The 27,688-nt window shown below is 44.5% G+C and overlaps 1 protein-coding gene across 1 annotated transcript in view; it reads left to right on the top strand.

Moving 5' to 3' along the window:
- The window catches only part of LOC137562063 (extracellular calcium-sensing receptor-like), a 37,880-nt gene that overhangs the window by 4,198 nt on the left and 5,994 nt on the right, over positions 1–27,688 (top strand). The window contains exons 3-5 of the mRNA XM_068273402.1: positions 4,711–4,938; positions 10,905–11,022; positions 18,378–19,273. Of these exons, the coding sequence (XP_068129503.1) occupies positions 4,711–4,938; positions 10,905–11,022; positions 18,378–19,273 (1,242 nt within the window). The remainder of the gene's footprint in view (positions 1–4,710; positions 4,939–10,904; positions 11,023–18,377; positions 19,274–27,688) is intronic.

Below are 27,688 nucleotides of genomic sequence, written 5' to 3'. Positions count from 1 at the left end.
TGGCTGGCGTTGTTGTTACCTACTTTTTCTAATCCTAACACACAAACACTTAAAGTAATCCAGAGCTGTTAAGAAATAAAGATTTGATACTCAACAGCAGCTTCCTCCTGCAGCATCAGCCCATCTGAGTCACACGCCGTCCTCCCGCGGCCTGCCGTTCATCCGCGATCAGCCTGATAATTGGCTCAGTCACATCAGTCTGGGTCTACTGCACATGCGCTGGAGGTCTGCACATGCACAGAAAACCCACACTGGACCCGACTGAGCCTATTACTGGGACTGATCATGGCTGAACAGGAGGCAGACCGGGGGAGGACTTTTTGCTGGGTTTATGCTGCAGGAGGAATCAAATCTTTTATTCTTTACAGCTCTGGTACACTTAAATGACCAAGTTTGTGAGCTTTGGGGTCCTCTACATCAATAATTTGTATTGAAATGAAACACATCTGATTGGCTGTTGAACCAAATCTGATTTGCTGTTTGTAGCTCCGCCCAGTTCTGTAGGGGGGCTACGAGACCCCCAGAACATATTATCCCAGATAGTAATGGATCTGTATACCAAATTTTGTTCAAATCGGTCAAGGCATTTTCGAGTAATCGCAGCACATACAGAATATACATACACGCACGCGCGCGCGCGCGCGCGCACACACACACACACACACACACACACACACACACACACACACACACACACACACACACACACACACACACACACACACACACACACACACACACACACACACACACACACACACACACACACACACACACACACACACACACACACAATCCTATATAATAAAACCTCATGTGTCCCTGCATCATGCTCCTGTCCCTGTGTCCATGTATTTTGTCTACTGTGCATGTGTAGGCGTTGGGAGAAGAGATGGACGGGGCCGGGGGGCAGGCATGTGTACGCGGCTTATGCGGAAAGAGCCTGGGGCCTGTTTTCAAATGGGCCTAAGGCCTAGTTTTATATATATAGATTATGTATTTAGCACTGATCATTGATGAGCAAAATTGCCGATATTCTTTTTGCAATAATTTTTGCAAAAAAAAAAAATACAATAAATTTAACTTTTGAGCAAAAATGCCATCAAAAATAATTTTTTAATAAGTTGTGAGGGTACATATTTTTTTGTGAATTTTCACACTAAAATAAATGTTTTTTGTTTCTTTTTGTGATTTTTCACAGAAAACTAACAATTATTCACATCGGAATGGAAAATGTGTTTTCTTTGACCATAGTGAGAAAATACAATTTATTTTCGCAAATATTTTCTCAAAATCAAAAAATAGCAAGCACTATTGGCACTGCCACAATCACTGCAGTGCTTTATCATGCCTCAAATGAACAAGTGTCTGTCCATCAGAGATCGGATCTTCAGGACATACTGTAGAGAGCTTTGTGAAAGTAAATACCATATATGGGTCAATAATCACCTGACATGGAAAGCAATTTATTGCCCTCTATCAAACGTAGATTGGGTAGTAGTGAGGCATTTTACCAATTTGCCTGCTCAAGTTTGACTAGATTTCAACATAACCCTAAACAATTAAAGTTTTAACACTGTACAGTTTGATGCAGTACTATTGTAAACTGACTGAAATCAATCAAAAGCACTTGATCAATCATATTGGGAGTGATAAATTATTGGAGAGTTTGATCAAAGCAACTTGGATGACAGTTCTGGAGCTGAGTTCTATACACAAGGCCGGCTTTGTACTTTTTGCCTCCCAAGGCCCACTATCACCAGCTGGCCCCTGACCTCCCCCCAGTAAACTATAGCTATACCTCTCACCCCCTCCCCCTGTAAAGTATAGGTAGTGATCACTCTCCCCCAGTAAACCATAGGTAGCCATACCTGTTCTCCCTGTAAAGTATAGGTAGCCAGACCTCTCCCCCTTCCCCCTTCCCCCATACCAGGCTATCACCTGCTTTCCTTCTGTCCCCCTCACTTACTGCCAGTGCCTCCTGTTCGACATACTCAGAACAGCGGTGATTGAGGTCCTCAGAGATGAAAAGAGTGAGCGGTGCATGGTAGCTCTGTATACAGGAAGTGACATCGGTGCTCACTTCCTGTATATGGAGCTGCCGTACATCACTCATTCTCCTTATCTCTGTGAGCCCCGGTTACCGCTGATCTGAGGTCTGAGTATGCTGGGCAGGAGGCAACGAGTGAGGTGGACAGGAGGAGACAATGCAAGGAGTTCTTTGGATGGCTGGATGCGGGCAGGTAGCTCACGGACGGGTGACTGACAGTTGGTGGTTGGAGGACAGGCGGATAGCGATGGTGAGCCCACACACTGCAGACACACTGCAAAGCACCCCAGCCTTCCCAGCCCCCTAGGCACTGGCCTTGGAGGCCTTCCCTTAAATCCAACCCTGTCTATACAGATGCTTCACCATTACTACATTTTCTATGTGGATGGGAGAAAAGATGATGATGTGGTGCACAATGGAGTGGTTTCTGGCAGGAGGCGTGATGAAGTGAAGAATGTGCACTGGAGTGATTTTTGTTCAAACACCTAGATGTTTAAATTATATCTGTGGAGCAGTGGTCCCCAACCTTTTTTGACCCAAGGACCGCTTCAGCATCAGGCAGCTTTTTCAAGGACCAAGCGGATGCAGGGATGGGTGTGTTATTGTGGGGGGGGGGGGGGTGCGGGCTTGTTCTACAGGCAGAGTCATTACATAAAGAAGTCCTGGGAATACCAGTCCTACCTAACCACTATCTTCATCGCCCTCAGCACTTTGGAAAAAATGCTTTTGCAGTGAGGCTGCTGCATAAGTCACCAGCACAAGGTACATCTGGTGTGACAGGTGGTGTGAAGGGGGGCACTGCCTGGGCTTCCTTATCTACTGGCACAGTCATTTCCTACCCTCATCTGCCTCCCCTCACTTTTACCCTTCCCTCCACCTCACAGCTTCTTTACCCTCCTCCCCACACTTAATTCACCCATTCCTCCTCTCTACACCCACTTCACACTTCCCTCCTCCCCACACCCGCTTTTACCCTTCCATTCTTCTTTCCACACTAAGCTTACAGCATCAGCTGCTCACCTCCGACTGAACTCGGTGGCTGGCAAGAGACGAGAGCGCCCCAGTCATCCTCACTGCTGCCACCTGGTGTCCGTACAGACAGAAAGCATGCTGCTTTACAAATAACAGACACTAGGTGGCAGCAGTAACAATGGCTGCAGACGGCTTTTCTCTATTTTCCGGCAAACTTCAGTGATACTTCTCTCTGCACTGTGATGAGTCATGACAGATGGCACGGCCCAGCTCAGAACAGCCTGTGGCCCACCAGGTTGGGGACCCCTGCAGTGTAGAGGACAGCTCTACATATGCTTGGTTATCAGCTGAGTTGGCAACGAATAGCTGTCTTTAGAGTAGCATGAATACACACATTTTTTTTAAGATACAAGATAATTAAAAAAACATTAAAGAGACTCCGTAACAAAAATTGCATCCTGTTTTTTATCATCCTACAAGTTCCAAAAGCTATTCTAATGTGTTCTGGCTTACTGCAGCACTTTCTGCTATCACAGTCTCTGTAATAAATCAATGTATCTTTCCCCTGTCAGACTTGTCGGCCTGTGTCTGGAAGGCTGCCAAGTTCTTCAGTGTTGTGGTTCTGCTATGAACTCCCCCTTCCAGGCCCCTCTATGCACACTGCTTGTGTATTATTTAGATTAGGGCAGCTTCTCTCTTATCTTTTACAAGCTGGATAAATCGTCCTCTGAGCTGGCTGGGCTTTCACATACTGAAGAATTACAGACAAGGGCAAAGCTGTTTGCAGGAAGAAACAAGCAGCCTTAAACTTTAGTGCATGAGAGCTGAAGGGGAAAGAAACACACAAATGATCTCTTGAGATTCAAAAGGAAGAGTGTATACAGCCTGCTTGTGTATGGATGTATTTTCTATGTGTGGACATGCTGTACATCAACCTACTTCCTGTTTTGGTGGCCATTTTGTTTGTTTATAAACAAACTTTTTAAAACTGTTTTTAACCACTTTTAATGTGGCGAGGAGTGGCAAAATTGTGACAGAGGGTAATAGGAGATGTCCCCTAACGCACTGGTATGTTTACTTTTGAGCAATTTTAACAATACAGATTCTCTTTAAAGAGATCCTGTACTGAAAAAAGGGCCCCAAGGAGGTACTTACCTCTGGAGGGGGAAGCCTCTGGATCTCATTGAGGCTTTCCCCGTCCTCCTCAGTCCCACGGCGGTCTCACTGTGCCCCTCATAAACCATAGCCAACAATTTGTCAGGCTGTGGCTGGTTGTAGTGCAGGCTCAGTAGCGCCTGCAATATTTACCTTCCCCGGCTCCAGCGCAGGCGCAGTAGTGGCTCTCGGCTTGGATCAGTCAGAAATAGCTGATCCCAGTCGGGTCCGCTCTACTGCGCAGGCGACCTGTGCCTGTGTAATAGAGCGGATCCAACAGGGATTGGCTAGTTCCGCCTGATCCAAGCCGAGAGCCACTACTGTGCCTGCGCTGGAGCCGGGGAGGGTAAATATTTACATGTTTACATTGGATGTGGCCTAGAGAGACCACCATTGGATGGAGGAGGATCGGGAAACCTCAATCGGACCTAGAGGCTCCCCCCTCCCGAGGTAAGAACCCCTAAGGGGCCCTTTTTCTCATTACAGGTTCTCTTTAAGCTAGAGTGTTATTTCATTTTTGTTTCATCTTCCAGCTCCTGTACTTCCTTAAAAAGGTGAGAATTAGAAGGAACAATGGAGGGGAATTTTTCTTCGATGAGAATGGAGATCCCCCTGCTGCATATGACATTGTGAATTGGCAGCTAAGCCCAGAAGGTGGCCTTCAGCATGCTAAAGTTGGAAGTTACGACACCACGGCACCTTCTGGGGAAATTTTCACCATCAACAAGAGCGCCATTGTGTGGTCAATAGAAGATTATCAGGTGCGAATAAACACATGAATAAAATGAAAGTCGTACTATTTTAAAAGCATCGATCTAGGCATATATTTAAAACACCAACTGATGGCACAGTATGCAGAGTTTAGCAACTGATGGTACAATGTGCATAGACCTTACGCATTAGTGATGAGCACAGGCGACCAATTGTTTTTCAGGCTTTTTTTTTTTCTTCAATATCTGCCATGCACTGAGGAGGACCAAAGGCCCACAACAGGCTGTCTGCATGTTGGGTTGATGTGGCTGTGTAAAATGTAACACTGACACAGAACACTTATATCGCGCTTTTCTCCTGGTAGACTCAAAGCACCAGAGCTGCAGCCACTAGGACACACTCTATAGGCAGTAGCAGTGTTAGGGAGACTTGCCAAAGGTCTCCTACTGAATAGGTGCTGGCTTACTGAACAGGCAGAGCTGAGATTCAAGCCCTGGTCTCCTGTGTCAGAGGCAGAGCCCTTAACCATTACTCCATTCAGCCACAAATGTATAAGCTACAGGCTTGCTGTACACCAGTGGTTATGGAAGCTAGCCTGGCTTCAGGGGCAAAAAGAGATCATTTGCATATTCAGAGGTGATGCATTGTGGGTAACCACATTTGTTCACTTAAAGTGGATCCGAGATTAACTTTTACTCATTGCATAATTGTGTTCCTTTCCTATTGTTTATAGGGCATTCCTGAAGCCAAATACTTTTTGTTTTTGTTTTAATACTCTAATTCCCTATAAACTAAACAAGACTTGACCACTGATTTCAGAGAGCCAAGGCATTTTCAGACAGTAGCAAGGGCTCATGGGAGCTCAGTCTGGGCAGTAGGGGGGGGGGAGGTATTACTAGCTAGAGATTTCAGAGGCAGATGGGAGGAGGGAGGAGGAGGGGGGATTAGGTTTTTTTGCTCAAGATGCAGATAAGTCTGCCTCTGTGTAATGTTTACAAGTAACACGGCTGCTGTCATTGTATCACAGTAAGAAATAATCATATTCTATTGAAGCTATTTGCATCTAGATTTGCTGTGTAAACTATCTAAACTTTAGATAAGATATTTAGACAAGTTACTTGTTATAGTTAGTTTTTCATCTCAGATCCTCTTTAAAGCTGAATTATAGCTACTACTTTCTGTTTTATGAAGGAAAATTGAGTGTTGCTTTTTAGTAGGAGGGCTTTTCAGTCTGTTTGTGTCCCCTATACTATCCTAGTGCTTCTCGGTCACCCTGAGCTGCTTGGTAACTCTGCTGTACTGGTCCAAGCCCTATCTCATACAGCCATATCAATCCCTGCTGTGCACTGAGAAGGACCAAATGTCTGAAACAGGCTGTCTGCATGTTGGGTTGATGTGGTTTTGTAGAATTTATAGGCTACAGGCTTGCTATACATCAGGAGCTCTTACTTTAACCCTAGCTTCAGGGACAAAAGGAGATACTGTGCATATTCAGGAGTGATGCATTATGGGAACCACACTTATATGAAGGCAAATTGCACTGAGAATTGCTTTTTAGTAGGAGGGCATTTTGGTCTCTTTTAGTCCTCGATACCACTGGCGTAGGGGCCACGGTCGCAGCAGTCGCCTGTGCGACGGGGCCCTCAAGGGCCCGCTCATCCTCCCAGCGTGCCTCCCTTCCACTTTGCTTCCGGCTTCTAAAAACGTGGGTACGCATGACAGCGCAGCCACCCGCTCTGCTGATGCTATAGTCGGGCCTCTGCATTGCTCACTCATCCCGACTCACTCTCACATTCATGCTGCCCGGCCCGCTCTGCACTGTATCAGATCTCTGACTGTGGCTTTAGATCCCCTGCAAGTGGGGGAGGGGCGCTTTGCACAGCACAGACTTCAGTCGCAAGTGGGGGAGGGGCGCTTTGCACAGCACAGACTTCAGTCGGGACTCGGGAGACTTTGTGGCCGTTCCGGAGTAGCTGCTTTCTATCTGGTCTGGACTGGACAGGCATGATGGGATCAGCGACAGCCAGGATTCATGCAGCTGCAGCCGCGGAGAGAGTGTGGGATGTTCCTCCCTCAAGTAAAGTTCAAAGGCTGCCTGCTGGGGTGAAGTATTCACTTATTCTTTGCTGCTGGGGGGAGGGAAGAGGGTGACAAAGTGTGTGTATGTGTGGTGCAGAGTGTGTGTATGTGTGGTGCAGTGTGTACGTGTGTGTGCCAGTGTGTGTGTATGTGTGTGCCAGAGTGTGGTGTGTATGTGTGTACCAGAGTGTGTGTATGTGTGTGTGTACCAGAGTGTGTGTATGTGTGTGTGTGCCAGAGTGTGTATGTGTGTGCCAGAGTGTGTATGTGTGTGCCAGAGTGTGTGTACCAGAGTGTGTGTGTGTGTGTGTCCACTGTGTGTGTTTTAAAGGCATGCTTTCTGGGGAAGGGGGGAATGTTGTTGGGGGAGAGGTTATTACCCAGTCCAAGGGCTCCTTGGGAGAAGCACCCTTAATGCTGGGTACACACCATGCGTTTTCCCGCTTGATCCGTGGGTCGATTGCGATCAATTCGATTATTTCCGACGTGCCTGATTCAGGTTTTGATCGTTCCTGCGGTCGATTTGCATGTTAAGTATGCAAAATCGACGGCAGGAACGATCGAAACCCGAATCAAGCACGTCGGAAATAATCGAATCGATCCCGATCGACCCGCGGATCGAGCGGGAAAACGCATGGTGTGTACCCAGCATTAGGGGAAGGGTGGTAGGCCATAAGAGCTACACTTTATGGGGGGGTAGGGATTGACCTGGGGTGTGGCCTATGCTGAGGGGCGGGGTTTAGGGCACCAGAAATTCTGTGCCTACAGGCTCCTAAATGGTAAATCCGGTCCTGCTCCTGGCTATTTAAGGGGGGGGGGGGGGGGGCCTGGGTCCAAAGTTTGCATCGGGGCCCCAAGGTTTGTAGTTACGCCACTGCTCGATACCAGTGTACTCCAACCCTGTCCTCAAGGCCCACCAACAGTGCATGTTTTGTGGAAATCCACAGAAGTAATTAGTCATCTCTGCAGAGACACTAATTACTCCACCTGTGAATGTTTGTGGTTTTCTGCAAAACATGTACTGTTGGTGGGCCTTGAGGACAGGGTTGGGGAGCTCCCCTACTATCCTAGTGCCTCTGGGTCACCATGAGCTGCTTTAATATTCTGTTTTTCAAAATTAAATTTTTTGCAAAAAAAATGTCATATTTTCACACAGCTGAGAATATTTTCAAAAAATATATGGACATGGCAAAAACACATTTATGCACAGATGAGAGTACTTATAAAACTATACAGGCATAAGAAGACTTCAGGTATGAGATGGAATTACCGTAATTAAAAAAATAACAATTTGTATTTGCACTCTGGCAACATATTTCATGGAGATATACAATTACCTTCTTTATGCCTTTTTAAGTGCCTGCAATGTGAACAGCCAGACATTGAACACCTCTGAGAGGCTTTTTAGAGTGAGAGAAAAATAGTTTATTTTTTTAATGAATTCTGTGTCATCCCTGATGTAAGCCACCTCCCTTTTCTTTTTTTTATCACAGTTTTATTATAACCTGGGTACCTTTTTTCCCCTGATGTTTATATTGTCTACCCTCCTTGGGGGGGGGCTGTGATGGTGGATTTTTTTTTCTCTCAACAGAATAACCACAATTCAAGAGAGTCCATAAACCCGGGTGGAGATGGGAGTTTTCCACATGCCTTATTGGCGTGTTGCCTACCTAAACAACCTAGTTTTGTAAATACTTTTTACCTACTCTTGCTCCATTTTAAGAAGTTACTACACAGTCTTTGCTCTTGTTGTGTGATTATTTCTCATGGTGCATTCTATCTCTCGGGTTGTGCTCATCCCTGTTCTTCATGTTGATTTGTTTTTATTTGGTCATGTGACCCAAACAGCCCAACCGAAGGTGCTAACAACAGGCTCTCTGAGTATGGCTTGAGCTGCTGCTGCCAATTGGTTTGGCATCATTTAATTGTCTGTACTGTAGGGGGAGGGGGGTATAAACTACCATCTGAGAAGACTGCAGTTGTCAGCTGCTCATGTCCATGCAGAAGGACCAGGTGCTTTAAAAGGGATTTATCAACTATTAGTTAATCAAGAAGAATATAAACAGCAGGTTAGTTGGCCTCAGGTCAGAGGTCATTCTGGGCATTATAAAATGGAAGTTTTCTGCTGGCAAACCCACGGTGTGGTGCAAATTTAATCCCTAAGTGGTCACATAAGTTTCTTGTCAATGTAAGATGGCTCAGTTGGCTTAAATTAACAGAACGTTGGACATTTACTGTGAAAGGAGAAGAACTGCTCACCGATGTTCCAGAAAAAGTCCATTCTTTATTGTACAAATACGGGCAGTCAGCATAATAGAAAGCACACGTGTATCGAAGTGAATATATCTCCTTAAGGTGGCCATACACTGGTCAATTTGCCATCAGATCGACCAACAGATAGATCCCTCTCTGATCGAATCTGATCAGAGAAGCATCGTATGGCTGTCTTTACTACAAACAGATTGTGAATCGATTTCGGCATGAAATCGATTCACCATGTGTGAAGCTGCCATTGCCGCTGCCCCCGGGCCCCCGCATATATTACCTGATCCGGCCTGCGTGAGTCCCCTAGTCTCTGCTATCTTCTTCTCCGCTCTGGGCTCCAGGGCTTTAGCTTCATTGTACTTCCTGTCCGGGGAAGTTTAAACAGTAGAGGGCACTCTACTGTTTAAGCTTCCTGTCGGGACAGGAAGAAGTGAAGCCTGCTGGAGCCCAGCGGAGAAGGAGCAGCGGTGACAGCAGGAATACACGCCGGTCGGATCAGGTAATGTTTTGCCGCTAGCGTCGATCGTCAGACATTTGAACGCCGCTATCAACGCACTCCCGACCCGCCGGCAATCGAGCAAAATCTTCCGCATGGATGGATTGATGGGAACGATCAATTTCAGATGGAAATCGATCGTTCAGTCAGCGTTTGTGCAACGATTTCACAGCAGATTCAATCACAGTGATCGAATCTGCTGTATACCGGCAGGAAAATCGTTAAGTGTATGGGCCCCTTTAGTCATAACTAAACTGATAAGCTATGACTAAGGAGACAGATTCACTCCAATACTAGTAAATTGTTTCTTAATATTATTACCTGTATTTATACAATAAACATTGGACTTCTTATGGAACATCCTTGAGCGGATCTTCTCCTTTTACAGTCTATAGGTGGCCATACACTGGTCGATTTGCCATCAGACCGACCAACAGATAGATCCCTCTCTGATTAAATCTGATCAGAGAGGGATCGTATGGCTACCTTTACTGCAAACAGATTGTGAATCGATTTCAGCATCCGATCACAATCTGTGGAGCTGCTGCTGCCTCTCCCCCGCCAACAATATATTGCCTAATCCGGCCGGCGTGAGTCCCCGTTCTCTCCGCGATCTCTTCTCCGTGCTGAGTTTTGGGTTTTGGACCGGCTGGCTACTTCCTGTCTGGGGAAGTTTAAACAGTAGAGGGCAGGAAGAAGCCAGCCGGTCTGAAACCCGGAACCCAACGCGGAGAAGAGACGACCGCGGAGAGAGCGGGGACTCGTGCCGGCCGGATCAGGTAATGTATTGCCGCTAGCGTCTCAGTCGTCGGGCATTCGACCGCTGCTATCGACGCACTCCCGACCCACCGGCAATCGAGCAAAATCTTCCACACGGACGGAATGATGGGAATAGTCGGGAACGATCTATTTCGGACGGAAATTGATCGTTCGGTCAGCGTGTGTACGACGATTTCACAGCCGATTCGATCACAGTGATCGAATCGGCTGTATATCGGCGGATAAATCGGTAAGTGTATGGGCCCCTTAAGAATGACAAAACTGTATACTGCTCCCGCTGTTAGGAAGTAGTGGAAGTGGACATTTCTCAAACTAGAACGTTTATTGCATGAACAAAAAAATAAGTATTTTTGCCTAATGCGCTACATGTTTTTATTATTATTATTATTATTAAAGACTTCAGTCTGCAGTGAGAACTGTCCTCCAGGGTTTCGGAAGGCCATCAAAGGTGGAAAACCTGTCTGCTGCCATGACTGTCTCCCCTGTCCACCAGGAGAGGCCTCTAACCAGACAAGTAAGTGAGGAATCATAGAAAATACAGACAGGGTCCCTAGCTTCCTCCAAGCAGTCCAGAAATTGTACCTGTCTCTAATACTAATTAAATCTAGAAAAATGGTGCCTGTCTGGATATGAAAAGCCTAAGCTGCAAGAGACAGGCTCAAGAGTAGAGACCGAGAGCCCAATACAATTCACTTTTTTCTATAACGTTTTTTTACCAGGTGATATTTCCATATCTTTTCAATGAAATGCTTTTTAACAAGAAAATACTCCTTCCCATCATCACCCAACCACATGAGAGAGGGTTCCAGCAAGTCTTTCCCTGCCAGCACAGATCACTTAGTGCAGCAGACATCCTCGCTCTGCTAGTGAAATGTTAAATCTTTGAAATTAAGAGAATTCTGTTCCTGGTGGGAACCATGGCCCATATGCAATTCCTTTTTTCTCCTATGTTTTTGTAATGAATAATGAAACATCAGCTGCGGTGGATAGCAGTACCACCGCAGCTACTTCTGGTACCCTGCCGGCCAGCCTCCCTGTGCCTCGGGCGTCTAGTACGCCGAGGACAGGCATGGGTGGTCGTCGCTTGTCGGCTGCGGGGGATAGCGGGGCCACCGCTGGCATTACTGGATCCCTGCCTGCCAGGTTTTCCGCGTCCCAGGCGTCTAGTACGCCAGGGACGCGTGTCTCTACGAATCTCAGGGGCACACTAGCGCTTGCGCGCGCTCACCGTCAGGAGCTTTATGCCAGGAGGAGGCGCGTCAGCTGACCAGTTGGTTGGCTGACGTCAGGAAGCACGCTAGCCTCTTCTGATTGGCTGAGGCTGATGGGCGTGTTAAATTGTACTAATACTGTATTATCTGTGTATGACTCCGGCTAGATCTGACCTCCCTTATTCTTAGTGATTCTGTACTTTAGCCTATCTGATCCTGTTGCCAACTCAGCCTGTTATATACTCAGTCTTTGTCTCCTGAATCTGTACCTTTGCCCAACTGACTTAAGCTGCCAATCTCTGCCTGAATACCGTTCCGATTCTGCCTGTCGATTCTGTACTGTATCTGTCTGTCTGTTGCCGAACCGATCTCTCTGACCATTCTACTCTCACCAGAGAGCCCTCGTCTCTGGTGAGAGGTGCTGTACTGACAGTGCCTACCAGCTCCCCTGGTAAGGTACTGCCAAAACTGTCAGTAAATACTGTTGCACCAATCACTACACGCAGTGCAATAAAATTGTTACACTGTCATCTGTTTTGTATATCTGTATTATTGGTGATTCTGCAGATCACCATATAATCAGGTATATATCTGCATTATAGGTGATACTGCAGATCACCTGATAATCAGAACCCTGTTCTTGCTAGCACCAATCGTTACAGTTTTCTCCTAGGAGATAATTTTTCATCTTCTATTTTAAATAATTTTCCAGCACTTTTTAACTGAAAAAGTACTGAGAAGTAAGTACAAAAATTATCACAATTATTCTGAGTATTTTCTTGCTTGCTGGTGGCTTAAAAGGCATTTTATTGACAAATTTAAAAATATCACCTAGGAGAAAATTCAGGCGAAAAAGTGAATTGCATATGGCCCTATGTCTTTTGCCCACATTTTGAGGCTGAATACTGATATCATTTCTTTTCTTAACTTTTTTTTCTTTTCTCCTCCAATCGCTGAGTCACCTCAGCCTTGCTTGTAAACACAAGTGAGCAGAGGATCATGTTTCAGCTAGGCAGCTAAGCAGCGAAATAAAGGGAAGAGGAGGGATATATTATAGATAAAAAGACACCCCAGCATGCAACTGTTTGGCAATGGCTATTAAAGGGCCAGTGCTCCTAAGGTATGTGAGAACTCAAAACCATAACAGCAGAAAATGTTTTGAAAGTTTGGAATGCAGGATTAGCATCTCAGACCAGTTGCTGTTTCTTTTTTTATGGTGACAATCCCACTTTAAGGTGCTGAGTCATATTAGCCTATATGCAATTCACTTTTTCTCCGGGGTTCTCTCCTAGGAGATAAATGTGTACTCTGTTTTAAATAACTTTTAAGTATTTCATAATTGAAAAAGTGCCTAAACGTTGATAAAAAAAATTCATGAAAACATTTTTGAGTATTTTTCTTGCTTGCTGGTGGTTTAAAAGCCATTTTATGACAAGGCATAAAAATATTACCTAGGAGAAAACTCAGAAGAAAAAGTGAATTGCATATGGGCCACTATCTCTCACATTTGTGATGATAGAAAAAGCCAGTGTAGTTTGAATGATAAAACCATGTATTTTGCTTATAAATTGTTTGTCGCATGTGTAAGACTAGAGGTGTGGCAGGAACATGATTAAAGTTGTGGCAGAGGTGAGTCTTAAAAGTGTCCCTCTTTCTTTTTTTCAATAGGTTGTGTAGTATGCAAAAGTCCAAAAATAAGGTCACCCTAATACCTTCACTGGGTTATAGAGGAGGGCTGCCATATTATCACTGCCTGGTGGCCTCCTGTTACCACTTTCTGGTGCGAGGACCAGGCACATAAACATATCAACCCTTTGTTGCGGATTCCATCAACTTGTAGTAGGCATTGCTGTAAACTCATCTGGTTGAAGAAAACAATAGCCTGCAATATTGCTGTGTAACGGGCAGCACTAATAGCTAGACCAGTCTGTCATTGGAAGATTATTGTAAGATGTCTCTGAGCGCTCTTAGGGCTTCTGACAAAGAGAATCCTTGCTAGACTGGTTAATGGCTTACATATATATTTTACTAGCTGGTCGCCCGGCGTTGCCCAGGTATGTATTTGGCTAGTGTTAGCTCTGTCCACTTTTTCTAATCCTAACACACAATTACCTAGTTTGTGAGCTTTGCGGTCTTTGGCATTAATAATTGGCTGTGGTTCCACTACTTTGAAAATCAATAGGTGAATTTTGATTAGCTTTTGTAGGCTCCACCTACTTTTCTGAGTATTAATCCCAGTCACCCACTGTGCAAAGTTTAAGAACCCTGCCATTGACAGACATTGTAAGAATGGCTGCAGTTTACATTCTGGGAGTTAAATTTTTATTTTTCTCCACCCACTGATGTCCTGATGTTTCCCAGGTATGTATTTGGCTGCTGTTGGCTGTGGCCACTTTTTCTAACTCTAACACACAATTGTCAACAGTCAATGACCAAGTTTGTGAGATTTGTGGTCTTTGGCATGAATAATTTTCATTGAAATGAAACACATCTGATTCGATGTTTGTAGCCCCACCCCTTTTCTAAATACTTAACCCCAGTCACCCAATGATCAATTGTACCAGGTTTGAGGCTTGTGCCATTAACAGTGCAAAAATGGCAGCAATTAAATATTTGCCTTGAAAATCAATAGGTGAATTTTGATTGTTTTTTGTAGGCTCCACCCACTTTTCTGAATATTAATCCCAGTCACCCAGTGACCAACTGTGCAAAGTTTTAGAACCCCACAATTAATAGTGTAAGAATGGCTGCAGTTTACATTTACCCAGTGAAATTTGTGTTTGTCTCCGCCCACTGAAGACTCGGCATTGCCCAGGTATGTATTTGGCTGGTGCTAGCTCCGCCCACTTTTTCTAACCCAAACACAAAGTTACCTAGTTTGTGAGCTTTGCGGTCTTTGGCATCAATAATTGGCTTTGGTTCCACTACTTTGAAAATCAATAGATGAATTTTGATTAGCTTTTGTAGGCTCCACCTACTTTTCTGAATATTAATCCCAGTCACCCACTGTGCAAAGTTTAAGAACCCTGCCATTGACAGACAGTGTAAGAATGGCTGCAGTTTACATTCTGGGAGTTAAATTTTTATTTTTCTCCACCCACTCATGTCCTGATGTTTACCGGGTATGTATTTGGCTGGTACTAGCTCCGCCCACTTTTTCTAACCCAAACACAAAATTACTTAATGACCAAGTTTGTGAGCTTTGAGGTCTTTGGCATCAATTATTTGCATTGATATAAAATAAATCTGATTGGCTGTGGCTCCACCCCTTTTCTGAATTTGAACCCCAATCACCCAATGGCCAACTGTACCAGGTACAGGTGATTAACAGTGCAAGAGGCTTGTGCCACTAACAGTGCAAGAATGGCATCAATTAAATATTCCCCTTAAAGATTAATAGGTGGATTTTGATTGGCTTTTGTAGGCTCCACCCACTTTTCTGAATATTAATCTCAGTCACCCAGTGACCAACTGTGCAAAGTTTGAGAACCCTACCATTAATAGTGTAAGAATTGCTGCAGTTTACATTTTCTCAGTGAAATTTGTATTTGTCTCCGCCTACTGATGACCCAGCATTGCCCGATTATGTATTTGGCTGGTGTTGGCTGCGCCCACTTTTCCTAACCCTAACACACAATTACTCAATGACCAAGTTTGTGAGCTTTGCGGTCTTTGGTATCAATAACCTGCATTAAAATGAAACAAATCAGATTGGCTGTTTGGGGCTCCACCACCTTATATAAATTTAAACCCCAGTCACGCAATGATCAACTGTACCAGGTTTGAGGCTTGTGCCATTAACAGTGCAAGAATGGCAGCAATGAAATATTCCCCTGAAAAATCAATAGGTAATTTTTGATTGTTTTTTGTAGGCTCCACCCACTTTTCTGAATATTAACCCCAGTCACCCAGTAACCAACTGTGCAAAGTTTGAGAACCCTACCATTAACAGTGTAAGAATGGCTGCTGTTTACATTTTCCCAGTAAAATTTGTATTTGTCTCCGCCCACTTATGACCCGGCGTTGCCCGCACAATTAATCAATTACTCAATTACCAAGTTTGTGAGCTTTGCGGTGTTTGGCAACAATAATTTGCATTGGAATGAAACAAATCTGATTGGCTATTTGTGGCTCCACCCCCTTTCTGAAATTGAACCCCAGTCACCCAATGATCAACTATACCAGGTTTGAGGCTTGTGCCATTAACAGTGCAAGAATGGCAGAAATGTAAATATTCCCCTTGAAAATCATTAGGTGAATTTTGATTGGCTTTTATAGGCTCCAACCACTTTTCTGAATAATAACCCTAGTCACCCAACGACCAACTGTACAAAGTTTGAGAACCCTACCATTAACAGTGTAAGAAAAACAAAAGTTTGCTTTCATAAAACAGAAAGAATTTGCGATATTTCAGGTTGGAGTGAGCTTGAGATGTCTCCCAGGGCATCACTGCTGAAAATATGCTAATTAACCATTGTTACCCTTAGAAGCTAAACACACCTCCAGAACTGCTGGAATGCAATGATGTGTCAGTTTGTTAAATTGTACAGAGTCATAATAATCCAACACGCATACAGACTGTTTTGGATTGTTTGATCCTTATCAGTGCATGGCATAGATTAATTTGGCTCTATGCAGTAGGGCTTGCAACACCGAGAGGGACATGCTACCCAGCAAACTCATGGTGACCCAGAACTCATTGGAGTGTGTAAGGGACTACAATGGTCCTAAAAGCCCCCTTACTAAGAAAAACAAATGTTTGCTTTCTTAAAACAGAAAGAATTTGCGATAATTCAGGTTGGAGTGAGCTTTAGATGTCTCCCAGAGCATCACTGCTGAAAATATGCAAATTGACCATTCTACCCTTAGAAGCTAAACACACCTCCAGTGTAACATTGTATGGCTGCAGTTTACATTTTCCAGTGAAATTTGTATTTGTCTCTTTTTGGTTATGGGAATAAAAAGTATCCTATACTTTATTCCAGGTAATGTACTATGTGTGTGCCAAATTTCATTCAAATCCGTTCAGCCGTTTTTGCGTGATCGAGTAACAAACATCCAAACATCCAAACATCCAAACATCCGAACTTTCCCATTTATTATATTAGTAGGATACTGAGTTATTTGTTTTAAAGTTCTATTGTGCTTCTTATTTTCGACTCACATACTTTCCTGACTTAATAATTTAACATACCCATAAAAACCAAAACCTCCCCAATATTAAATCTATGGAAGTCCTCGACTTCAGGAATAAGGTGACTCCACCCACGATTAGACAGCCATAATCCACTACATAACGTAATAGAGGACAGAGGAGCCAAAAGGATAAAATCAATTATTAAAAAGTTTAAAAGTGCTTAGGAGGCAGTGGTGGATTTACCTCCTGCAAGCAGACACAACAAGCTGTGTATTCAAAGCAAAGTAGATTTATTGGTACACTCCAGGGGATGATCGCTCCTAGCTCCTTTTGGCGCCTCTGTCCTCTATTACGTTATATAATATCCACCCCTGGTGGAGGGGGATACCCCCTTTCTTTCTTCTTGCCTACAGAGAGCAACTTCTTAACCCTGAGTGAGGGCAGGATAATCTCCTCACCTGCCTTTACATTGGTTGCCTGGAGTTAACCCTGGTTTGTGAGTATATCGTTGTACTCTAATTTACATAACCCATCTATCAGTACCCACTACACTATATTGGGCTCTCAGTTCTCTCTTTTTTTACATAATCCACTACATGGAATTATAAGTGGATGTGGAGGATGTACGTTATTGTACTACTATTTGGGGAGGTTCTGGGGTGTGGCTTAGTGGTTGGGGAGGGGAAGATGCCAGGTTGTCACTGTTTAACCTTCCTGGCGGTAACCCCGCGCAGGAGGTTTTCTCAGGCCCTGCTGGGCCGATCTGCGTAATTTTTTTTTTGCTGGACGCAGCTAGCACTTTGCTAGCTGCGCCAGCACACCGATCGCCGCCGCCCCGCGCTCGATCGCCGCTATCCGCGCCGCCGTAGAGCCCCCCCTAGACCCCTGTGCTGCCTGGCCTATCAGCGCCAGGCAGCAATAAGGGGTGGATCGGGACTCCCTTCGACGTCCATGACGTCGGTGACGTCATCCCGCCCCGTCGCCATGGCGACGGGGGAAGTCCTCCAGGAAATCCTGTTCTTTGAACGGGATTTCCTGATCGCCTGAGGCGATCGGAGGGGCTGGGGGGATGCCGCTGAGCAGCGGCTATCATGTAGCAAGCCCTAGGCTCGCTACATGATTTAAAACAAAACAAAAAAAGCAAAAAAAACGGCAGTGCTGCCCCCTGGCGGTTTTTATTATACCACCAGGGAAGCTAAAGCAATGCAATCTCCATCTTCTTCATGGTCATGTGAATAAAGGGGAGTGTTTCAGGCTGATGAGGTGTAATGAAGAAGCGGTCAGTTGTCCATGATTTATGAGCTGGGGCAGCATTTAGTTATGTGTTCAATATTTTACTTTCACTAACATTAAAACTAAGATAATGTTCCTTTAAAAGCAAAAAAAAAAAAAAATGTTGCCCGAAGTGAGGTTTTAACAATCCTTCATTTGGATGAGAAAAAAAAAAGCATAACATTTTATGTAAAGACCACTAAACATATTTTATGTAGAACACTGACCATATTTAAAAATCTCTTTCAGACTCTGTTGCTTGTTTGAAGTGTCCATGGGATCAGTGGCCAAATCCTCAAAAATCTGGATGTCTTCCTAAACCAATAGAGTATCTCTCATATGAAGATCTGTTGGGTCAGACCTTAACTGCTATTAGTCTTGTGTCATTTTTGGTTCCAATTACTATCATGAAACTTTTTGTGCAGTTTAAGCACACTCCTCTAGTCAAAGCCAACAATTATTGCGTAAGCTGTCTTCTCCTGGTCTCCCTCTCGCTGTGCTTTCTCTGTCCTTTGGTTTTCATTGGTTACCCTCAGGGTCAGACATGTCTTCTACGCCAGGCGGCTTTTGGAATGGCTTTTGCTCTCTGTATCTCTTGCATTTTGGCCAAGACCTCCATCGTGTTATTTGCTTTCATAGCCACCATGCCAGACAGCAATTTCAGAAAGTGGGCAAACCCAAAGATGTCCTACACAATCATAGTAGTCAGTTCCTCGTTACAACTTGCTTTGTGTGTAGTTTGGTTATGCTGCAGTCCTCCTTTTCCAGAATACAACATATGGACTAAACCAGGACTTATCGTAGTTGAGTGTAACGATGGCTCACTTATTGCATTCTGGACCATGTTAGGTTACCTCTTTCTTCTGGCCACCATAAGTTTCATTGTGGCCTTCCTGGCTCGGAGACTTCCTGATAGCTTTAATGAGGCCCAGTATATTACATTCAGCATGCTGGCCTTCCTCAGTGTCTGGATATCTTTTATCCCAGCATACCTCAGCGCTAAGGGCAAATACACTGTGGCCATGGAGATCTTTGCTATTTTGGCCTCCAGCTGGGCTCTGGTCATCTGTATGTTCCTTCCCAAATGTTTTATCATCTTGTTCAGACCTGACAAAAACTCTCGAGAATTTCTAATTAGAAATCACGTAAATAAAAAATAGTTTATTGGCGTTTTCTCTGACTTTACTGTACTTTTACAACGCACCATGCAGAGCTCAAGTTTTTTTTTTTTACTTTATCAGAGACTTAAAGCTCAACCAAACACATTTGCTTTCAGTTTGCATGAAAACCAGAATCATTAGCATTGGTATTTTTCACCTTATGGATGAGAGGAATTTTTACATTTCAGCGCTCCTCCCGTTCATTCCCCAATAACTTTATCACTACTTATCACAACAAAATGATCTATACCTTGTTTTTTTCTGATACCAATTAGGCTTTCTTTGGGTGGTACATTATGCTAACAATTATTTTATTTCAATGCATTATAATGGGAATAAAAAGAAAAAAAATGAAAAAAAAAAACATTATTTCTCAGTTTTCAGCCATTATACTTTTAAAATAATACATGCTACCATAATTAAGATCTACACATTTTAATTGGACATCTGTCCTGGTTATTGCAACTTTGAAATTATATCCCTAGTATACTGTATAGTGACAATATTTTATTTGGAAATAAAGGTGCATTTTTTTTCAGTTTTACATCCATCATTATTTTTAGCCCATAATTTAATAATAATATGCCCTCTTGACATACATAATAAAAAATGTATTCCCTAAAGTCAATAGGTGTAATTTAACAATTTGGTCCCAAGATTTCCACGCTGAGTGCTTCTTATTTGCATACAATAAGTACGCTATAGGAAGTAATGTGTTGCTACATTGTAACTAGGGAAGTGACATGGGCATCATTGAATGCCTGCAATCACTGTGGCCTAGAGGGGAGATGAATGAATGGGCCCCGTAGCTGCAGGGACGTGACTACTGCATCCCTGCGGCTGTAGCAGCTGCCACTGTGGACATGAGGCTCACGTCCCAGCATCAGAAATAGATAATGAGCACAAATTTTCCCAGCCACAGGAAAACTTGGGTGCAGAGTGAAGAAGACAGATGGTTCACCCTGCTCCCGCTGAAACTTGCGGCCATGTTATATACTCTTAATAAACTACCTGAGACCAATTGCTATTCCATACCAGTGTGTATAACATTTATTATTTCAACATATTACAGATTGCAGCCAATCCCCCTATATTGCACCGATCCCATATTGTATCACGGCACACTGCCAGTGCAAATAAAAGAGCCTGAACCATCCGAACCAATGCTGCATAACTAAAGTTCAATTTATGCAACTATTGCATATTATTGTTAGACAGTTCCAATACCATATAGACTACCACATAGACTGCTAAAATTCACGCATACGGATGCTTGCATTCTAAAATTCATGATGACATACAGTTCCCAGTGTTTATGCCCATTAATCCATAAAAGGCAAACGTTCTTCACTGGCCAGCATAGACTCATGTGTCACTGTGTGTTAAAATGTCCCATAGGTTCTCACCATCCTTCGCTCCCCCTTCTATGCACGTAGTGGGGCCTCGCATTTGCCACTGTCATGGCGCGTGGTTGCCGGGCAGTGCAGAGTGGCACCCCCTCCCAGTAGCCTTTCTCCACTTATGACCAGTTCTTGTGCAGGCTTCCCCACACCGTGGATTACTTACTGGCTGCTAGGTGCTGGCCTGGGCAACACACCCGTTATCCCTTCATTGCGCACAAACGCTGTCCCGTCATGTCAGTTCGGCTTCTGCGATCCAGCTCTGGACGGTGGACTGGGTGGACAAAACTTAGTTGACGCGTTTCACTAGTTCACTAGTTCCATGCTAAGAAGTCAAAAACTTTAGCACACAAATAATACTTTTATTTGTATTCATTTCTGTATCACTTATACATTAACTTTATATGCTTATTTTTTTTCCCTCTGTATAATAAGTAAAGCAGCACCGGGCGGTATGGTGGTGTAGTGGTTAGCACTCTGACCATGCGGTGCTAGGTCCCTGGCTCAAATCCCAGCCAGGGCGCATCTGCATGTAGTTTGTATGTTCTTCCCATGTCTATGTGGGTTTCCTCCGGGGACTACTGTTTCCTCCCACATCCCAAAAACAAACAGGGCCATATGCAATTCACTTTTCCACCCAAGTTTTCCCCTAGGTGATATTTTCACAACCTGTACATAAAATGCCCTTTAAATCACCAGCCAGCAAACAAATACTCAAAATAATTTTCGCAATACTTTTTCACCTAACTTTTGGTACTTTTTTGTTGCAAAGTGCTAAAACGTTTTTTTAAATCAAAGATGAAAAATTCTGAACCAGCATCTAACACCATATGTGAGCGCAGCCAAACCCTTGGAGCTGCCACCCCCAAGGCCTGTCTCCTACTGCTCTAAAACTTACCAAACACACAAATGGAGAAACTCACTCCCAAACAGTTCTCTGCTGCTTTATAAAGGTGATATTTTCACAGCCTGTACATAAAATGCCCTTTAAATCACCAGCCAGCAAACAAATACTCAAAATAATTTTTGCAATACTTTTTCACCTAACTTTTGGTACTTTTTTGTTGCAAAGTGCTAAAACGTTTTTTTTAAATCGAAGATGAAAAATTCTCTCCTAGGAGAAACCTCAGAAGAAAAAGAGAATTGCATATGGGCCACAAATAAGTTAATTGACTTCCCCTAAATTGGCCCAAGACTAAGATACATACACTACACGATACATACATAGACATGTGACTATGGTAGGGATTGGATTGTGAGCCCCTCAGAGGGATAGTTAAGTGACAAAAAATGAATGTATTCTGTACAGCGCTGTGGAAGTCATTGGTGATTAATTAATACAAAATAATAACAATAATAATAAAGTTTACATGTATTTTGGAAAGCATTCATTATACTGACAATGAGATTTTACTTCTGTGTTCTTTTTTCATTTTTCACATTAAGAATTAAGCACATTAAGCATTTGACATTTTACATGCAATAATTTTCACAGCGCTGGGATTTAGTAACAGTAAATGAGCCATTTCCCACTGAGGATAGGCTTATTTTCACAATACTCTGGTGTAAACAGCAATTATGCTACAGCAGTTGTAAATGTAATTAAGACAAACAGGAGAAAAAAAATGGCAATTTGTTGCCCTCTGTTGATATTTCAGAGATAAGGCAAAGAAAATATCTTTTGAATCACTGAAAAGCCTTTTTAACATGTTTGATATTTATGCATATATTTTTACTAGGGCCATACAGTATGGGGCTAAATGTAGGGATGGTCGGAAACGCCAATTTACGATTTAACGGAAATCCCAAATGATCAAAAATGCCAATTACCAATTCAGTGGATTTCTGCCGAAATCTGAATTTCCAATATTGATTTCCATGGAAAGGTCTATTTTTTGTCATTTTTGTTAATAAAGTTTTGTAATTTTTTTTAAAAAAAGTTGTTTAGCTGAATCCTTTTTATCTTTCAGATGTCCACTATTATGTGGACATGCTTTATACACTACCGAATTCTCTGATTGGCCAAAGACTCGGGAAACATTGTGTCTATCAAAGACTGGAGAATTATTCTGTATTCCATGGTAGACTACCGCATTCTCTGATTCGTGCAATACTACCAAGTATTTTTGAGGCCTGAGATTGGCCTATAATTTACGATTTTAGGCCAATAACAACACTCAAAATTCATGAATATTTGGTCCTATTGGACCAATCAGTAGAGATGGCAAATGGTTCCCGGCGAACTTCTGGTGTTCGCAATCGCGGAGAACTGCAAACTTTCCCGGAAGTTCGCCCCCATAATGCTCCATTATGGTCAACTTTGACCCTCTACATCACAGTCAGCAGGCACATTGTAGCCAATCAGGCTACACTAACTCCTGGAGCCACTCCCCCATATATAAGGCAGGGAGCGCCGGCCATTACACTCACTTGTGTGCCTGCAATAGTGAGAGAAGGGCAAGGTGCTGCAGACTGTCTCCCATTGGGAAAGATTAGTTAGGCTGTTGTAGGCTTGTTAGCTTGCTCCTGGCTGATTCTTATTGCTAAAATAGCACCACTCAACAGCTCTTTTGAGAGCTAATGTTGTTATTGTGATCTATTTTTTTTCTGTGTGTCCCACTGACACTTGTGTTGCATAGACAGCTTTTGTAATTCATACTTTGTGTATGCCACTGCCAGCCCAGGCCCAGCACATTCAGTGACTACCTGTGTGTGTGATAGGCAGCTGCACCTGAATCTTCTGATTGGTCTAAAATTTCCACAATATTCCAATTTCCACAGAAAAATTCTACAGCCTGTGATTGGTCCAGAGCTTTTAAGCTCTATAATTGGGCTAAAATTTCCGAGTTGCAATAATGCGGTATTTCCACGTAATTGCGATTTCGGTGACTAATTTCCACTGCGGTAAGCCCATTTCCAATCAGAAACTCAGAAATCGAGATTTCTGCAGAAATTTTCCAACCAACCTCAGCTGAAAGAACAAAGATTGGATTATCTCAAAGACAAACAAAGTTATTTTTTTATTTTTCTTATTCTTAAAAATGTTCCAGTGCTGCTGGATTTAAAAGGATGATGCTGTATTCCACGTGGTATTATTTTCATTATTGCAGGGAGTGGATCATAGAGCCCAGCTTCAGTATTATTTAGGGCCCTTTCACACTGTGTAAGGCCTGGGACCTATTCGAGTAGGTATTTCCCGTGATTCCCAGGACTGGATTTCTGGGAAGGCCAAAAAGGCCCAGGCCTTCAGCAGCTGCAGCCCAGGGGAGTGGCTGGAAATAGAAAAGGGAATGTGAAGGAGAAGGCTGCAAATTGGAAACAACACATGGAAGAGGGGCGCTGCTGCCCAAAAGAGCTGTACATGCAGGAGAGGAACTGCTGTTCATGGACATTACATATGGATGAGGGGGCTGCACATGGAATTGGGAGGCTGCTGAACATGGAAGGAGATCAGTAAGAAAGTTAGCCTGGGGTGCTAAAAGTATCAATCCAGCCTTGGCGATTCCAAAATTGCTTTTGTTGCTGAAAGCGAATGGCCGTGATCCCACAGGAGCAACTGCGATTTGACGAAATCCTAATGCATCATTTTAAAAGTTATTTAATAAGGGAAAGCAAGGCCCCAAATCCCTTTCCCTTAAATCCCTATGGAAATCACTCTGCTTTTAAATGGCAAAATTGCTCTCAAAAACACTAGCCCTTCTTTTGAGAACATTTTGCAATCACAAGTGGGTCCCAGGCCTAAGTTTTGTTCTGATCAAATCGCAACGGAGCCGAAAAGTGACACCCCAAATTTACGTTGTCCTGCATGCTGTGCATGATTGTGTTGCAACCTGCCACACTGCGCCACACTAGGGTCCATATGCAATAAACCTCTTCAAGACCATAGACTTAAACCCCCCTAGTGACCAGGCAATTTTTTTTACTAATTAGGGCTCTGCAGCTTTAAGTGCTCGTAGCAGAGCCATACAAGTCAGCACACAAGCGCTCCCCCCCCTATTTTGCCCACCAACAGAGCTTTCTGTTGGTGGGTGTAAGAAACTCTACGTTGGTTGCTATTGGCAACAACACTACACCTTTGTTTCGGCACCAGCAACTCATTAGAGCTGAAACTCGCAGGGAGTTAAATAACTAATATCTCATCACAGCAACAGCATAGGAGATGGAACTTCTTAGGCATCCTCAAAGTTTAGGGGTTTATTCAGTAAACAGATATACAGTACATGTGGTTACATCTTAGCAAAGCAGATTGTTCTGTAGTAAGTCCTTTGCGTACAGCTCTTGGCTCCCTTGCATGAAACCAGGTTTTCTCTTATGTCTATCCTACGTTACATCTAGGCTACATTGCGCTTAGTCCTATATACAGCATACAGTTAGATAAGATGACAAGACATATTATAAATAAAAGTAAGGGGTTGAAGCCAGCAGTCACAGGAAGGAGAAGTGTCTCTCTGCAGCCCGTCCCCGGCTTTAATACTGATCACCAAAGAGTTAAATGTGACATCATCTGAGCCATACCCCAAGCCTACAATTGGCGGGCATGGGCATGTGACCCACCTCAAAGATTAATAATCCATTGCTTTATAACCTAGTTGCAAAGAATGCAATGTTTTGTACATATCGGCTTTGTTTACTGTTTTTGTTGTCTAGCGGTCGGAGCTACCAAGTGTAGCACAAAGAACAGAACTGCCAGCATGTTTGTTTATTTATTTATAAATGCATTTATAAATGTATGAATTTTTATATATTTTCCCCCTTCCCTCCCTCCTCTCGCCAGCCAATCACAGCGATTGGCTCTCATAGACATCAGCCTATGAGAGGCGATCACTCTCTGTGCCTCCCAAGGGGTCGAAGGTGATCTAAAGCAACGCTATACTGGGGACAGCCATGACACTCAGCTGTCCCCATTACAGGTCTGCCTTAGATCGCAGCGATGTACATTGTAAATAGAGCAGAGCTCCGTCATTCAAGCAGAGATGCGCGTATATCAGCGAGCACGATCTCCGGCAAAACACATTTCTCATAGGTGATATTTCCCAAAACCACCAGCAAGCAAGAAAATACTCAGAATAATTTTGGCAGTACTTTATCACCTACTTTTTGGTACTGTTTCAATTGCAAAGTGCTGAAAAGTTATTTTAAATAGGAGATGGAAAATGATCTCCTGGGAGAAAACTCAGGAGATAAAGTGAATGGAATAAGGGCTCCAATGTGAAAGCCCCATAGGGATGTTATTGCATTGCGTTGCAATGCAATTATAGTGTCAGTTAGGATGTACTGCAACGGACATAGGGCTTGATTCACCAAGACAAATAGCATGCCTAATCAGAGATAACACACCTTATCAAAGTTAGCATGCCTTATCAGAGTAGCATAACAAACTTATGCAGTGGCGGCTCCAGCTTCAGATTTTTGGGGGGCTCAAAGGGGGCACAAGGGTTAGCAGGTGGGGCTCACGGGGGGCACTTTTGCGCAGCAGCAAAGAAATGGGCGTAGTCATGACATCATGTGGGCGGGGCTAACTGTAACGTAGTTGTACCAGCTAATTTAGTTACATTAAAAAAAATGAGGTAAATGCACATAATGACAGACAGCGTTTCCCCAGTTAATGCACATAATGACAGTAATTGCATGTAATGAGAGACTGCCCCTCACCAGAAAATGCACATAAGAGACAGCTTTTCACCAGTAAATGCACATAATGACAGACAGCGTTTCCCCAGTAAATGCATGTAATGACAGACAGCCTTTCACCAGTAAATGCACATAAGAGACAGCTTTTCACCAGTAAATGCACATAATGACAGCCATCGTTCCCCCAGTAAATGCATGTAATGAGAGACAGCGTTTCACCAGTTAATGCACATAATGACAGACAGCCAGTGTCCCCAGTATAGGTAGCCAGATGTATAGATGTCCCCAGTCAGGCTGGTGGTGGTGGGCTGGGGGCCCAAGGGCAACTCAGGCCTGGCTGGTGGTGGGCTGGAGACCTCAGGCTCAGGCCTGGCTGGTGGTGGAGGGCTGGCATCCCAGGGCAGTTCAGGCCTTTCTGGTGGTGGGCTGGGGTCCCAGGGCAGTTCAGGCCTGGCTGGTGGTGGGCTGGGCTGATGGCCTCAGGACTGGCTGGTGGTGGTGGGCTGGGGGCCCAAGGGCAGCTCAGGCCTGGCTAGTGGTGGGCTGGAGACCTCAGGCTGGTGGTGGTGGGCTGGGCGTCCCAGGGCAGTTCAGGCCTGGCTGGTGGTGGGCTGGGGGTCACAGGGCAGTTCAGGCCTGGCTGGTGGTGGGCTGGGGCCCCAGGGCAGCTCAAGCCTGGCTGGTGGTGGTGGGCTGGGCGCCACAGGGCAGCTCAGGCCTGGCTGGTGGTGGTGGGCTGGGGGCACAGGGCAGCTCAGGCCTAGCTGGTGGTGGTGGTGGGCTGGGGGCCCCAGGGCAGCTCAGGCCTGGCTGGTGGTGGTGGGCTGGGGGCACAGGGCAGCTCAGGCCTGGCTGGTGGTGGTGGGCTGGTGTCCCAAGGCCAGCACAGGACTGGCTGGTGGTGGGCTGGGGGCCCCAGGGCAGATCAGACCTGGTTGGTGGTGGTGAGTTGGGGGCCCCAGGGCAGCTCAGGCCTGGCTGGAGGTGGTGGGCTGAAGGCCTTAGGTGGCTCAGGTCTAGCCAGTGGTGTGGTGGGCTGGGGGCCCCAGGGCAGCTCAGACCTGGCTAGTGCCAGGCTGACAGCATCAAATGCTAAAAAAAAAAAAACACTCAAGTTGGCTTGGCTGCCCAGTGCCACCCACCTTGAGTCCTCCAGGTTCCTCCTGCGCCAGTCCTCGGATGTATGTGCGCGCTGGCTGGCAGTCACTCTCTGGTCTGGTGGTGTCCAGCTGCAGAGTCCCCACACTGTGAGCACTGCAGTGCTGTGCTGGCTGGCCTGGCTGCTTAACGGCCGTCGGAGCTGCAAGCGGCAGCGTCTCTGAAGATGAGCGGGCCAGGCGAGGCGAGGTGAGGCAAGAGTGCTGCACAC

Source organism: Hyperolius riggenbachi, chromosome 3, assembly GCF_040937935.1.
Source record: "Hyperolius riggenbachi isolate aHypRig1 chromosome 3, aHypRig1.pri, whole genome shotgun sequence".
Classification (NCBI taxonomy): domain Eukaryota; kingdom Metazoa; phylum Chordata; class Amphibia; order Anura; family Hyperoliidae; genus Hyperolius; species Hyperolius riggenbachi.
This window is presented reverse-complemented; position numbering and strand designations above follow the sequence as displayed.